The sequence below is a fragment of the Diplotaxodon limnothrissa genome, linkage group LG11, assembly GCF_057381915.1.
Source record: "Diplotaxodon limnothrissa isolate DT_005_m linkage group LG11, D_limnothrissa_male_GT1.1, whole genome shotgun sequence".
Classification (NCBI taxonomy): domain Eukaryota; kingdom Metazoa; phylum Chordata; class Actinopteri; order Cichliformes; family Cichlidae; genus Diplotaxodon; species Diplotaxodon limnothrissa.
The window spans coordinates 28,055,188-28,071,029 of NC_140606.1; the positions used below are offsets into that span (position 1 = coordinate 28,055,188).

At 43.2% G+C, this 15,842-nt stretch overlaps 1 protein-coding gene across 1 annotated transcript in view; it reads right to left on the reverse strand.

Annotated features, from left to right (window-relative positions):
- kcnn3 (potassium intermediate/small conductance calcium-activated channel, subfamily N, member 3) overlaps positions 1–8,005 on the reverse strand; it is a 56,252-nt gene extending 48,247 nt beyond the window's left edge. Inside the window, exon 1 of the mRNA XM_085365616.1 lies at positions 6,902–8,005. Coding sequence (XP_085221742.1) covers positions 6,902–7,996 — 1,095 coding nt within the window. The 5' untranslated portion in view covers positions 7,997–8,005. The remainder of the gene's footprint in view (positions 1–6,901) is intronic.
- Between the last annotated feature and the right edge of the window lie 7,837 nt (positions 8,006–15,842).

The following is a 15,842-nucleotide window of genomic DNA, read 5'->3' on the forward strand; positions in this document are numbered from 1 at the left end:
TGATATGGTTCATATAGACCATATCTTGTGCATCTGACTGTTTTAGGTCAATAAGCCTGTATAACTGCGTAATAAAACAGGGAGAGGCATGACTTTTACTTCAATGGCCACTGGGACATAAAACACCATTCAAATGTGATGAAAACAGACAAAGCAGATAAAAAAAAGTTTGGTAAATAGTCTCAAAATAAGGTGTTAAAAAACTCCCTGCATGTTCTACTTTTACTATACACAAGATTACAGCTAAATTTATGGCTCAATCCACGGTGCTAACATTATTCGATGCCTCTGGCCCATCCCACCAACAACAATGACTGAACTTCATTAATGGCTGCAGAAGACTTAGTTATAGAGGTTATTTAATACACTGTTTTTAGCCACATGGATACTAGAAACCGCACTGCACATCCACCATAATCAAAGCCTAAACAGTTAAATAATGAACTCAGCATGGCTAAATTAAGGTTTTCTAAGTAAAAACAGTCCATTGAGTCTTCAAGCTTACAGAAGTAAGCAAACTTCCAAAATGTGCACACATTTGGTTTAATACACCAATTTAAATTAAGGACTTTTTTTAAACAGTTGTGAAAATGAACTGTGCGTCCATCTCTGCAAAAACTGGGAAGCATGATTTGGGCTTATCCAGGTAACTTCAAAATGTAACTCGGGGTTTTCAGTATTAAAAAAGTGGTTCAGTTGCTACTGGGGGACATCGTCATGGTAACTTCTGCTGCTGATATGACCTGTTCTGGAGCGGGTTATAAGATAAGATAACCTTTATTAGTCCCACACGTGGGAAATTTGTTTTGTCACAGCAGGAAGTGGACAGTGCAAAAGTTATGAGGCAAAAATTAGAATACAATAAGAATAAATACAGTACACAACTGTACAGAATAGAATAAAATAAAATACTATATACAGTAGAATAAAATAAAATAAATATACAATAAGATAAAAATAGAATACAAATACAAATACTATATACAACTGAGTAAAAATACAACGATGTTCAAGATTATAAATCAAGAGGTATAAAATCACCACCTACAAAGTAATGTCACCATTCTTGGACTCTGTGGAAGGATAACATGAGGGTCTGCAGTTTTTTAACAGTGTCTAAAGTCTTTGTTTCTCTGATAAAATTCAATAAGAATTCGAAGATTCTTAGATGAAACAATTGTATTTTCCTACACTGAATTTGTTTTTATATTTAGTCTTTCGGCTACTCTCAGAGCCTTAAACTGCACCAGGGCTGCAGCAGAAAAAATACACACTAAAACTATCTCATGCACATCTCAATATTACTTTGGTGGAATAACACAGATTGTCCTGTGCCCTAATGACTGAGCATTCATTACCGACTAAAGCAGTTAAAACACTCGCACGTGCATACAGCACTATTTAAGTCTCGTCTACAGTTCAGTGCTTCTCCTGCTGCAGACACTCATGCTCATGCTGATTTGCCTTCAACTACCGCGACGGTTTCAATCTGCACTGTGTGTTTAACGTCTTCAGATTTTTGTATTATTATATTTTTATCTTTTGTAAAACCAGGCGCTCTGCTGCCAGTTCACGCATCCATGTTTGTGATTGGTCAGATGCTACTAATGGCACTCTTTCATGTGAACGTGCTCGAAGCTAGGTTGATAATTGAGTCAATAAGCACTGTCACTAGTGTGACCGCTTAGCCTGATTGCCAATGTTAGTGTAAGTGAAGCCAGATAACAGAAAGATATCCTGCGTATGTTAACAGGGCCCAGACTGACTGACATGATTCCTGGTTTGGCTGTTTTGAAGCTGATGATTGGCTCTTTGGTGCTCCTTTGTTGGAAATACAACTTACATATGCTTGTGTTTCTTCTTTTTCCTTTCTTTCTTAGCCAGCTGTGCATAAGTGTGTGATTAGCGTATATTGATCACTGGCTCTGTGGACAACATGCAGGGATAATGAGCTTTTTGAGCTTCTTTAGTTCAATTAGCAGGGAGACACACACACAAATACAGACAGGTAGTATCTAGAGGGTTTCCCCCAATTGCCCCTACCTCAACCTTATTGACACAGACATGAGAGAAAATACGTGTCACTTACCACGCGGTTGTAATGAGTATGTGCGTGTGTGCACATGTGTCTGCGTGTGATGTAATGCCTTAGCCTTGGGGGTCTCTCCCTGTCAGAGTGATGCCTTCTTGCAATCAGTCTCCAGGGAAACAGGCAATAGACAGAAGCGATGTCACCCTTCCAGGATAAACACACACACACGCACCATACGCATACACTCGAATGCACATCGGCATACACCATTACGGCCATACACACTCAATTAAATCCAGACAAAGGGAGATGTGGACACACACACATTAGCAGGTGCATCCATGGGTACTAACGTGACAGAGCTAAATACATAAAGACACACACTCCATATGTGTGTGTGTACACAGAGGAGACCCTGTGACGTGAATGTTTACCATCAGAGCACACAAGTTTTAACATAACCATGTAAGTACCAGCACTTCCACATACAGCCAGAGGTTGCTTAGCCTTGTTATGCTCAAACAAGCATATTTGTACCTGTTAGTTGTAGGACCTCTGGGATCTACAGTCGCTTAGAAGTCTATGATCTAGAAGATGAAGGCAGTGTGTAATGGACTGAAGGAAAAGGGAGAAGGTTGAGAAGGAGAGTAGGTGCAGTTGCACAAAAATGCAGAGATGGCTGATAGCTTCTTTAGAGAATATGGTGGGAGTTTAATTCCCTGATCGACCTCATGTACTGTCTCTAAAGCAGCGTGCAGCCACTGTAAGTGGACCAACAGAGAAAATGTGCAGAAAGGTCTACCAGTAAATGTCAGAGATAGCAGAGCGAGGGCAGAACGGGAGGGATGGTGGTGCTGCGGAGGGACTGAGGAAGAGGTTTTAAGGCTGCTGAGAAGGCAATGACTCTCGTGGGGGGATGGAGGCATATTTAAGACTCGCCAACGGAGGGACTTTCTCTGACAGTGAAAGGAAGGAAGGAATCGAGGAAGCAAAGGGGAAATAGGAGGCAGCATTGCTGATGCTTGTGTTGAGAAGCAGACAGAGGGTACATACTCACACTTGATACCCTCACACATGCCAAATGCACGCATTGATAGTGTGACAGGTGAAGTCAACAACTGCAGGGCATCGCCTCAGAATAGCAGCGTTGCAAGCCTGAAATGTGGCTTGGAGCTTGGCCCCGAGGAGCTATGTGAGCCTCTGTGAAAGATCTATTGATCTGACTGTGACAGCCCACATGCTAAGGTCCCAAGTGTCCAAGGGCCCCAGTTATTCTCAGACAGAGACACGTGTCAGACCAGGACCCCCTGTTCCTCATCAAAATAATAATAGAAGCATATAGAAGGCTGTCCTCACACTGCTGTTAACATTTTGACATGTCACGATCCTGGGTGTGTGGCAGTGACACTGATCATGAGGAGAGGTCACAGAACATGCAGAGTTAAAAATGCATGACAACAAATTAAAGGCTCAGGTTTTTTCTTTGAAGCCTTTTGGGCAAAAAGTCACCATGAGCCAAAAATTTAATTATTTCACATTCATGAATTATTTCATCATTTAATATTCTCTCTACATAATCTATCTAGGCTCAACAACCGTGCCTGAATATTTACAATGCAGGAATTTACAGCTGTGCCTTAGAGCGCTGAAGGCTGTACAAGATAATAATTTTTATCTGCAATCAAACTTTGTCCTACAGAAGTGGCCTTCATCATGGACTTGAACTTAACTTAAATTGCAAAGGCTGATAACTGAAGATAGAGGCTGCACAGCAATGAATGGAAAAGTCTTAGATGTGGCAAATAAGAGTGTGCTGATAGGGTTTGTGCTGTTTCTGCACAGGAATATAGCTTACTCACAATACCCACAGTCACGAAACACTGTGTCCTCCTCAGTTAACCTCTCTCCATTTACCCTTCCAACACACAGAAACATGCACGCTCCACACAATCCAGCCAACTCTGTTTGGTTCCATTCTTATTCTTCATCTCTATTTTTGGGAGAAAAGCTAGAGCAGCTGGACCTTCAGAAAAAAAGTGCAGAAGCTTAGGTAGAGCTACACAGACTGATCAGTATACAGTGACATTTGCTTTGTAGCCATTGTCAAAGAAGGGAGACCTAAAGGAGCCATTAAGAGGCTATATTTATACATGTGCATTATATATTTTCAATCTATGACGAATGATCTTAACCGATCGTATTTCAACACGAGCTCTCAAGGATGGCTTCTCTGAAAGGCAGCATCCATTTTCAATAAAGCAGTTTGCACAGCATGTGTATGCGGAGGTGCACGGTGCATGTGCGTGGGTGTGATTATCAATAATCAATGGAAGAAATCACTCAAACCTCGCCCCCTAGACTCGTTTAAAGCAGCACGCGAACCTCTCCTCCTTCCACCCATTCATCTTCCCAGCCCGATTGTTCTTTCATCCTCGGGATCTCAATCCATTTTTTTTCCACAATAGCCAGCAGGCTTCTATCCACCTCAATTATCTAAGTGAGGGTTTTAGCTGTCTGATGGGACTCCAGTGTCTGTTGGAGTCAAACCAAATACGCAGCCATAAAGAAGACAGAAAATTTTACAGTCTCCATTTAAGATGAATTTTGATGCACACTTAACTCTCTGGATTCTCTCTTTAGAAATGCAAGATGCTGAAGACAGACCGCGATGTTTTGCTACATTTCATATACGATTTGTTTTCCCCCCAATATGCCCTGATGATCAGAAATTAATTAATATGGTGAGAGTGCTGACAAACACTTTGATTACCCTGCTCGAAATCACTCAGTCCATTGATTCGTATTGATAGATAACGCAGCCTGTTTGAGATGAGGGCTAAATTGATTGTAGCTTAAGAACCTAAATCAGGCTTTTCATTATCGCCTTTTTCCTTTTTTTCTCTCCTTCCACAGACTTTCATTCTCACCCAGCCGCTTCTCTCTTCCGATCACACTCCCCCAGTTTGACGCCCACTGGAAGAGCAGCGGAGCAGAGGGAGAGAGATAGTGAAGGAGGAAAAAAAAAAAGAAAGAAAGAAAGGAATGAAGAAAACAGGACAAAGAGACAGGCGTGGAGTTGAAATAGAAAAGGCCCAGGCAGAAAAAGAGGGCATAAGTCTCTGCCATCTCCTTCAGGGAAAAAAAGAAAGAAAAGGCAGACAGAAGAGAATAAAAGAGAAGAGGAGGGATTGAAAGGGAATTAGAGACCGTGCACTTTCATTAATAAAAAAAAGGACCTCTAAAGCAGTGATTTTTGTAAAGTAGAAGAAAAGACACAGCAGGGAGTCCGGAGATCGCAGACTGCAAACAGAAACACAGGTGGAGGGTGAGAAAGATGGGGAAACACACCCAGTTGGGCTATTCTAACAAGCTACCTGTTAATCTGTGCACTCAGCTGATCTCACAGATTATTTCACATCATTGGCGATCCATGTATGACAAGCTGCATAAGCAGAAGTCATGTTTCCACCTTATGAACTAAAGAAAGCAAAGCCTGTGTCATATCTCTGACCAGAAAAGGGAGGCTAGAATGAGGACAAAAGTGTCTCACAGCAAGGTGAGCACAACATGGTCCGAGGCTTCCTGACACACACGCGCACACACAAAATAAACAGAGAACAGCAGCCAGGGGCCTATTCAGCTTATTACACCCCCCATTACACAAACAAATGAGATCCTGGCCTCCTTCTGATAATCTGCCCCCTCCATGTCCTTAGCATCCTTGCATTACATCACCCAAAAGCAGTAACTGTCAAGCTTGGTCATTGCAATAGTTGTTGCAATCATGAATTCAGTGACTAAAAGGTTCATCTGCACCGCCTAAACCGGGTAAAAAATGGGGTGTCCTAGTGACTTGGAGGGTCAGTAATCGTACTACCTAATGTTCAAATCTGCCTGATGACCTTTGGGACATGTAATCTTCTTTCTTTCTTTATCCCCTACATTTCCTGTCAGTGTTTATGGGCTGCTTGTAAAATAAAAAAATAAAAAAAGCAAAAGGCAAAAAAGCCCAAATAAGACAAAGTTAACCCAGGAGATTCTAGATAAGCACCAGAGATATAACCATGACATACATGACAGCCGTCAGTCATTATGCAAATGCACTGTTTATAAGGTTGGGGAAACCTGCAGTCAGCTCAGACTGAAGAAGTCACTTGGATGAGTGACAAAAGGTTTCTCCCACTGAAAACGCCACGTCCAGATGAACAGAATCAACTTTTTGGGAAACGACAGCCTGGTTTCATAATTGTTACGCATATGCAATGTAGCTACATTAACGTGACACTGTGGTAATTTTGTGTCATACCTCTAAAAGCCTGGGGGGATTGATGACAGACAAATTAAAACAAAACAACAGCCAAAACTAAAGCAGCAGAGGCAAAGATATTGTGAGTATCAGTCCTTAGCTAAAGACACTGGCTCCTACAATTCCCACAGGGGAACTTCATAATGTCTTTCTCTAGACCCCTCTGCCTGATAAATTCACAGGCTTGTCCACACTCCAAGTTTCTAACGCATGCTTTCTTGTATTAATTTTCAAGTGTGAGCTGAGGTAACCCTCTTCACTGTGCTATGTCATCATCAGGCTTATTTTCTAAGACATGGCTGGAGTGCAGCTTGGTTTCCCAAAAGACAACGACTGCGCTCAGTTATCAGCGACTAGATGACTTCTGGGCAGTATTTTCTGAGGGAGAGCTGTCAGTTTATGTTTCTAATTTTGTGGTCTGCCTCCTTAAGATTTCAACTCAGGAAATAATTAATTTTATTGATGGTTAGAACATTTCAACACATGGCCCAGCCCCAGCACTAAGCACAAGTGATCTTTTTATTGGTGTGTCTTTTTAAGTGTCACTCATTTGTGTCCCTCACCTTCGTGTACACGCCCCACGACAGCTCTGTCTCAATCACCATGACTACGATGCCAAACATTCCAAAGATCAGGGCGTAGTCGCTCAGCCGCTTCCTCTTCTCGAACAGCGCCCTGCGGTGCCCCAGTTTATACCCAATGTTTTGGTTCTTTCGTTTGGGAGCCTTGGAGGTGCTGCCCCTGGCCCCGGTACCCACTGCCCCAACTCCTCCCTGCCTGCTGCCCCTCCCTGACTGCGAACGCCTGCTCTCCACTAGTGCGTGGTTCTGGTGGTAGATGGACATCTGGTTGGATGTGGAGTCGGTGATGTCATAACCTCCTCTGAGGTACGGGGAATCTTCTTTGGATGAAATCACAATCTCTGGCGGGCTCTGAATTGGGGGTTGGTTGGTGGAGGACTGGGTCACCGAACAGGTAGGGGGGGCTTCTCGCTGCCGGTCATGCCCCCCAGCAGCAGTTGCGCCAGCAACAGCTGAAACGGCGCCCTCTTTGGTTTCGCTGCTGCTGTCTGACTCGATTAGGTTTCTCCGGGATGCGCTGAGGCGGCTCAGGGGCTTCATGACGCCACCTGTGTACTTACAGGAACTCATGGCAATCTCCGTGAAGGGGTTACTGTCCCTACGGTGAACCAGAGGGCTGGCCTGTCTGTGTTTGCACCCCCTCTCCCTGTCCCTGTCACGCTCTCTGTCCCTCTCCCGCTCCATGGATGGCGAATGGGACGAGTAAAAAAGGGCATTGTAGACTGGGGAGTTGTCCCCACTCAGGCTGTGCTGTGAGCCCAGACAGGAAGAGAGTGGGGTGCTGGTGGGGTGCAGGGCATTGGGGATGGGTGGAGGCAAAGGCTGAGCTCCAGCGGAGGAAAGTGGTAACTTCGGGAGAGATGCTGGGGGCAAGTTGGGCGTGGCGGGCGAGGGGGATGAGGTGCTGCCGTTTAGACGGTCGAGGCTTGATCCTCCCATGTGGTTGGAGTGGTTTGATCCTGGCTGGGCGCCAGCAGTGGACGGATGGGATATACTGCCCAGGGGAAGGAGGAATCGCTGGTCCTCATCCTCGCTCCCTCCTAGCAGAGCCAAGCTCAGAGAAGGGGGAGGCTCCATGATCACAGCTGTGGCCGCACACCTGTCTAGGAAGAGAAAAGAGAGGAAATATAAAGTGGCCCGCGGAGAAAACGATAGAGAATACAGGTTCCTTATCGTAATGTGGTAATGAAGGACATACAGAAAAAACAAAGGAAGGAGCAGGAAAACATTGTGATGGATGGTTAAAACAAATGAGGGAGAAGACTGAACTCCAAAAGCTGAGGATGTGTGACAAAGAGGGAACACAGAGTGAAGACAAGTGGTCATAATTGGGGAATATGTTATTCCTTGAGTCACATTTGAGTCAGTTGCCCAGTCAGCCTCTCTCAGCGCTTCCCCTCTCGGTTTCCCAGTGTCTTCTTGTTCTCTCACATCCCACAGTGCTTCCAGCAATCTATTCCATAAATGTCATCTGTGTTGTTAGCCAGGAGGATGGTGCAAATCCTCTGGCTTTACACTATGAAAATGAGATCAGCCTCAGAGACTAAAGGATAATAATAATAATAATAATAATGGATTGGATTTATATAGCGCTTTTCAAGGCACCCAAAGCGCTTTACAATGCCACTATTCATTCACTCTCACATTCACACACAGAAGTGCGAAAGCCTCAGTTAACCATAAGTTGGCTTGCGTTTTAGTATCCTCTGATTGATCCAAAACAACAGCCTACTTTCAGTATGATATAACCAGACACCTTCACGACCACCCATCTCCTCCTTGACTGTTTCCCATATACCTACCTCCGACCTCTTCTGCCTCGGTCCCTTTTCCCCCAGGTTAGTTGTGTCGAATCACGGACTGGATGAAAGCAGACCACAGCACTTTTTCTTTTTCATGTTGTCACGGCCATCCCATCATCTTTCCGCTTCGTCTCCCTTCATATAGGTCCTCCACAGGTCTTATCTCTCGAAAATGCGCGTCGCTTCCCCGCTGATGATGGCTCCGTCTTCCGCTCACCTGATAAGATCAGTTTGTCTCTCTCCCAGTCATCGGTGATGTATTGATCGTTCCCATTTTGATCCTGTCAGTGGCAATCGGCAGTGGATGAAGCGGAATAATCCATGGTGACTCGGATAAATCGGTCAACCTGTGGCTGCACGTAAGCAGCATGAAACAGGAGGTGGTGGGGGGGAAAGACGACGGCGTGGATGTGAAGTAAGAGTCCCCAGATGAGCTGTAAAGTCTGCGATTTAATATGTGACTCCACCGACAAACACTCAATCTACGGCTCTCCGTCTCTCCGACTCTGTCTCTCACTCTCTCCTCCAACTTCTCTCCCTCTTTTCTCCGCCTCCAGACCTGCCGCTCACTCCCATTGGACGGAGTCGGAAAGGCGAAATAACAGGTGGCAGGATTTTTAAGATGTGGCCACCAAACGGTTGTCTAGATTTATTGTACCGGGTTATTTCGGGGTTATTATTAAAACCAGTGATCCGTGTGGCATTCGTAGCTGCTGCCTCTGTAATAAAGACTATATGAGCCATTTGTTGTTGTTTTTTTTTCTTTATGGCACCTGTTGGAACACGGCACTGAAGGATGCTGGGACCGCCAACTCCACGTCAGAAAAACACGCAGAGAAACATTTCCAGAACAAACACACGTGTAAGTCAAAACTGAAGTGGAGGGGAGACACATGCCTAAGACAAATATAGATGTTAATGCGGGTCTATAAAAGCAATCCTGCAACATCGCTTATGCAATATATGTTTGAAATCATTTCATCAAATTTTGATTGATTATAAGGTGAAACGAATTACTTTCAGAAAACCAGTTTAGATAATGCCGATACATTTAATCTGAGACCATTGGCTGGTATGTTGTCCTTGTCTTGTCCTTGTCTTCCGGGCAAGGACAGAGAGACTCAAGAGGAGCTTCTATCCCCAAGCCATCCGTGCCCTAAACACACACACCCGCCCGCTCACATCATCTATAATTGACTGAGTCAGGACTCTTCCAGACACTAAACCAAGGCACAATGTACATTTCAATTCCTTTAATTTTAAATATGTTTATATTGTCTATCCTGTAAAATAGTCAGATGTCTATTCATATTAATGTACAGAATTCTCCTGCTTGCTGCTACTACTGCACATTCACCCAATGTATATACTATATATATATATATATATATATATATATATAATGTTTTTCCTCTACACCCCCCCCCCCCCCCCCCCCCCCCCCCCCAATTTTTTTGCACATGTCGAGGAGCGTGTCAGGCTACATTTCACTGTGTGTTATACTTGTATAACTATGCATGTGACAAATAAAGAACCTTGAACCCTTGAACCTTGAACCTTGAGCAGTGTTGGTCAAGTTACTTGAAAAAAGTAATCAGTAACTAATTACTGATTACTTCCCCAAAAAAGTAATCCCGTTACTTTGCTGATTACTTATTTTCAAAAGTAATTAATTACTTAGTTACTTAGTTACTTTTTAAAAACACGATTTACAACCTGAATAGGTGATAAAGTGATAGATCTTTCAGCCTAATTCTACTTTTTCTGCATAATCCATAATGCAAAATGTAATCAAATGGAAAAGTCTATTTTTAAAACTTGTTTTATTAGTTTTAACCTTATAACTTTATGCATCAAGCAAAAATTTAATTATATGCAACATTCTCAGATTGGAAGAAATTTGTTTAACATTTAAACCTATTTTCTGCACATTCCAGCACATAAAATAATTTTTTTTATGTGTTTACACTCAGTCTTTCAAATAGATGCAAGTAAAACACAGCAGAAAATAAATAAAATCAAAGACTAGCGGTCCTTTTGCTCTATTTTCACCTGTAAAGCAGGAGTAGGGGAGGCGGAGGTTTACCCTGGTGCAGGTGTGCCGCAGCGGTCAGTGGAAGAATCCGCGAGTTTCTCTGTGAATTTCCCATTACCTCATAGCGCACTCAGCGCTTGCTTGGAAGTTTAGGGGTTTATTTTCGCTGCAAAAAGAAGTTTTCTTCTCATGCACAACGGACACTAATGTTTTTGTCACTTTTTATGGAATCAAACTCAAAGTAAGGTCAGTACTTCCACGCTTTAAACGCTGCACGCTCATACTCTCTCCCGTACTCGATATATTATCCATTGTTGATCTGCACACAGCTGTTGCCACGAACGTAGCACTCGCTTACGTCACTGTCATGAGACATTCTCGCAAAAAAAATCACGGTTTTAGTAACGCAGTAACGCAGCGTTCCTACGGGACAGTAACGGTAATCTAATTACCGTTTTTGCAATAGTAATCCCTTACTTTACTCGTTACTTGAAAAAAGTTACAAGTAACGCGTTACTGCCCATCTCTGGTCTTGAGCCACCTTTCAGAGGGGTTCAGAGACTTACATGGAAATACACTATATAAGGTAAAAATATCGTTTTTCAATTCTAATGAGGTTGAAATGGGTTTAGTATGACCACCTTTATTCATTAGCACAGCCTGAACTCTCTTAGGGAAACTTTCTTGTAGTTGTCTTTAAGTAGTCTCCAAAACAGTTCTCCAGGCTTCTTGAAGGACAGTCAACGCTCGCTTTTTTCTTTCATATTGGCTGAGTTTTCTTCTCTTCTCTGTCAAGATGATCTCACATTGCCTCAATGATGTTGAGGTAAGATTAAGAGTTCTCCTTTGTGTGTTTTTCTATCTGGGCTTTTACTGCACTGGCAGTGTGTTTGGGATCATTCTCATGCTGCAGAATGAAGCTGCTGCCAATCAGGTGCTTTCCAGGTGGCACTGCATGGTGGATCAAAATCTGATGGTACTTTTCTGCATTCATAATTCCAACAGTTTCAACAAGATCTCCAACACCACTGGCTAAAATGCAGCCTCGAACCACAACAGAGCCTCCACTGTGATGAACAGATGGCTGAACACACACTGGTGTACCTCTCTCCTGACCTCCTCTGGACATATTGACAATAATGTAAACCAAAAATGTTGCATTTGAATTCAGCACTCCATCCTGTTGATTGAAGTTCCTGTAATTTGCCATACCTCAGCCTTTCCCCTGTTGCCCTTCTGTAAGAACGGCTTCTTGACAGCCACCCTTCCATTTAGACCATCTCTGATGAGGCTTCAGTGAATGGTAGATGCATCGACTGAAGGGAGAGCTGGATCTCTCTGGTCCTGTGTCAGATCTTTGAGGGATTTTTTATTATTGCTTAAGGAAACGACTTTCAGGTACTTTTCATCTGGTGTAGATAGCTTTTTAAAGGCTGCCACTTTGCTCAGAATTATAAGGACACACTGCACATCAAGCTAAAATAGGACAACTTTTCAGCCCACAGCCCTTTGGGAAAAATGTTGGCTAAGTTGTGTGTTGTCTGTGTAGACGCAACACTGCTTCATCCCTTGAACTAGGTGATTTTTTTCAAACAAACAAACAAAAAATGTTCGGCTATAAGGATGGGACTGGAAAAAATGAAAAAGTAGCCAATGTCCAAAGAGAACTATTGATCGAGACCACTTAAAAAAATGTGAGGTTCTGGTGCCTTGAAAGCAAGATACGAAGAATGAAGGGTTGCTCAAGACTTTTGCACAGTACTGTATGTATATTTTGTGACAACTGTGAGAGAATAGTTTCCTTAGATATAACTTCTTACTGTGAATATTTTCCAAGTTACAGTCCCAAAAGTGCACACATTAGAGGTAAGTTGAAATTTGGCACTTTCTGTGAGCCTTATTTTTTCCAGCATTATGATGCGTCATAACTTCTTAAGTGCGGAGGAGAGCCACATGAAAATTGTAGAGCTGAAAAACACATTTAGGTTCTGTTAAAAACTGTGACCAAATCACTCTTACTCCAACTCCAAGTGTTACAATCTAAAGCCAAAACCTGGTTTTATTTTTTTCCCAGAGCATCTTTTTTCTCTGACAAACTTTGAGTGTCAGGATCATGAGGATATATCAGAAGAAAACTTGAAAAAGTGTAGTTTGTGTAACCACGTGGGATGGTCAAAACAAGTTGTGATTCCTTCTGTGTCAAAATATTTTTAATGCAGATTTTTTTTTAACACGCAGAAATTTGTGGTCTGGTTGAGAATCTTTTGAATTCTCCTCCTGTAGTCCTCTCGTTAAGTTGTTGTCCTCTCATTTTGTGCTGCTGTGCCGCTTCTATTGTCAGACTCCGTAAAGCTGTGATGATCTGCAGTCTTGGCATCCAGCACTTTTCTTTTATAAAGCACCAGGAAAATGTTTCATCTTCAAGAAATCTAGATGGATATATTTTTTCTCAAATGTATCCTCTTGCAAGGTACCATGCATAGTCATGGATGATAGCCACATATTGACCAGGGTTAAGTATAACACGAGTATCACTACTTGTGTTATTGCAATGATATTCCTGCTGGGCAATGGGTTTTAGATTGTTACATGACATCACTGACATATTAAAGTTATTCTACAGGAAAATAATTTTAGAAATCTATAAGATCTGCAATATATAAGAGACTACTTATACTAGATTTTCCACTGGGATTCTCTGATTTGATTCCTATAGACTTATCAGGTTATAATCCCAATTCAGCCAAGTAAGATAAGATAAGATAAGATAGAACTTTATTAATCCCTCGGGTGGGTTCCTCTGGGAAATTCGATTTCCAAAAAAGCACAGCACCGACAGAAGTTACAGAGTTATACACACACACACATATATATAAATACAGAGACAATATAAATAAAATATACGAAGGGGATAAATAGAATAAATAGGAATAAAAATAAAAATACAAGTGAATTGCACATTTCAAGTATTGAGTCTATTGCACCGTTGACTATTTACAAAAGTATTGCACAAAAGGTATTGCACAGTGAGGTGAAGAGGCACTACAGCTTAGTTGTTCCCTCCTTTGTCCTCCTGTTTCCCCTCCCTCTCCCCTCCAGAGAGGAGTTAAACAGTCTGATGGCGTGTGGGACAAAGGAGTTTTTAAGTCTGTTAGTTCTTGTCTTTGGGAGAAGCAACCTGTCACTGAACAGACTCTTCTGGTTGTTAATGGCCGTGTGCAGAGGATGCCCAGCATTGTCCATAATGTCCATCAGTTTCTTTAATGTCCTTTTCTCTGCCACTGTCACCAGAGTGTCCAGCTTCATGCCGACCACAGAGCTAGCCTTCCTGATCAGTTTCTCCAGCCTGGATGAGTCCTTCTTTGCTGTGCTGCTCCCCCAGCACACCACAGCATAGAAAAGTACTCCAGCAACCACCGACTGGTAAAACATCCTCAGGAGCTTCCTGCAGATGTTAAAAGACCTCAGCCTCCTGAGGAAGTACAGTCGGCTTTGGGCTTTTTTATACAGGTGCTCTGTGTTGCATGACCAGTCCAGTTTATTGTCCACCCACAGCCCGAGGTACTTGTACTTGTTGACCACCTCCACCTCCTCCCCCTCTATCTGAACCGGCAGTGGACCTGCTCTAGACCTCCCGAAGTCCACAACCAGTTCCTTAGTCTTTGAGGTGTTGAGTTGCAGGTGGTTTGTGTGACTCCATGCGACAAAGTTCCTCACCAGACTTCTGTACTCCTCTTCCTGATCATCCCAGATACACCCCATGATGGCTGTGTCGTCTGCAAACTTCTGAATGTGGCATAATTCAGAGTTGTAGCAGAAGTCAGAGGTGTACAGGGTGAAGAGAAGAGGGGACAGCACAGTTCCCTGTGGTGCTCCTGTGCTGCTGACCACAGTGTCAGACGTGATGTCCTTCAGCCTGACGTACTGTGGTCTGTCGGTGAGGTAGTCGGAGATCCAAGCCACCAGGCAGGGGTCCACCTCCATCCTGTTCAGTTTTTCTTGAAGCATACAGGGCCGGATGGTATTAAAGGCACTGGAAAAGTCAAGAAACAGGATCCTGACCGTGCCTTTTCCCCCATCCAGGTGTGAGTGGGCTCTGTGTAGGAGGTACAGGATGGCATCCTCCACTCCGACACCCGCCTTGTATGCAAACTGTAGTGGGTCCTGGGCATGTTGTACCTGTGGTCGGAGGAGGTTGAGGAAGAGCCGCTCTAGAGTCTTCATAAGATGTGACGTCAGTGCCACCGGTCGGAAGTCATTCAGCTCATTGGGCCGGTTCTTTTTGGGGACCGGGACGATGCAGGATGTCTTCCATAGGGCGGGCACTCTCCCCAGTCGCAGACTGAGGTTGAAGACTCGTTGTAGCGGCTCCCCAAGTTCAGCAGCACACGCCTTTAGCATCCTAGGACACACCTTGTGTATATATACCTTGTGTATGAGTGTATATCCTCAGGTATAATCTTATATAATCTTATATAATTAGACTATTCTACCTGGCCTAATCGGTTTAACATTAGGCTGTGGCTTTCTGGGTACGGTATAATCTGATGAGAGCAGACACAGAACTGTGTGGGAGTGGATTAGACCGTTTCCTTATGACAGGTCAGCCTATCCTGCCATTATGCAACATGACAGACATCAATAAAGCAAATCATAGCATGTGAAGGATGAGTCCAAGTATTTATACAGCAGCAGCAATACACCAACACCTCGCTCACTGTGCGCTCACTGTGAAAGAAAGACCGTAGTCCTTCAGTGATACAGAAAATGATGGTGACCTTATACATCTAAGTTTGAATCTTCTCTCGGTACGCCTCTGTATTTGTATATCTTGTCCAGACTGAATGCTCTAAATGTGATATTTTATTCATGATTTTCATTGCCATGACTTGTACCAGTGTCTTTTTCTGTGGGTAACGGTTGGAAAGTGGCTGGTTCAACACATTATTTGTAAGGGTTTGTTGCATGCTCCTCTACAAATAATATCTATTTGATTATTTATGGGGTTGCTGCAGCCTAAGAGTGAGAGTTAGTTAGATCAACAAGGGGAAAAAAAGGATATGTGGGTTTTAGTGTAGAAAGCGAG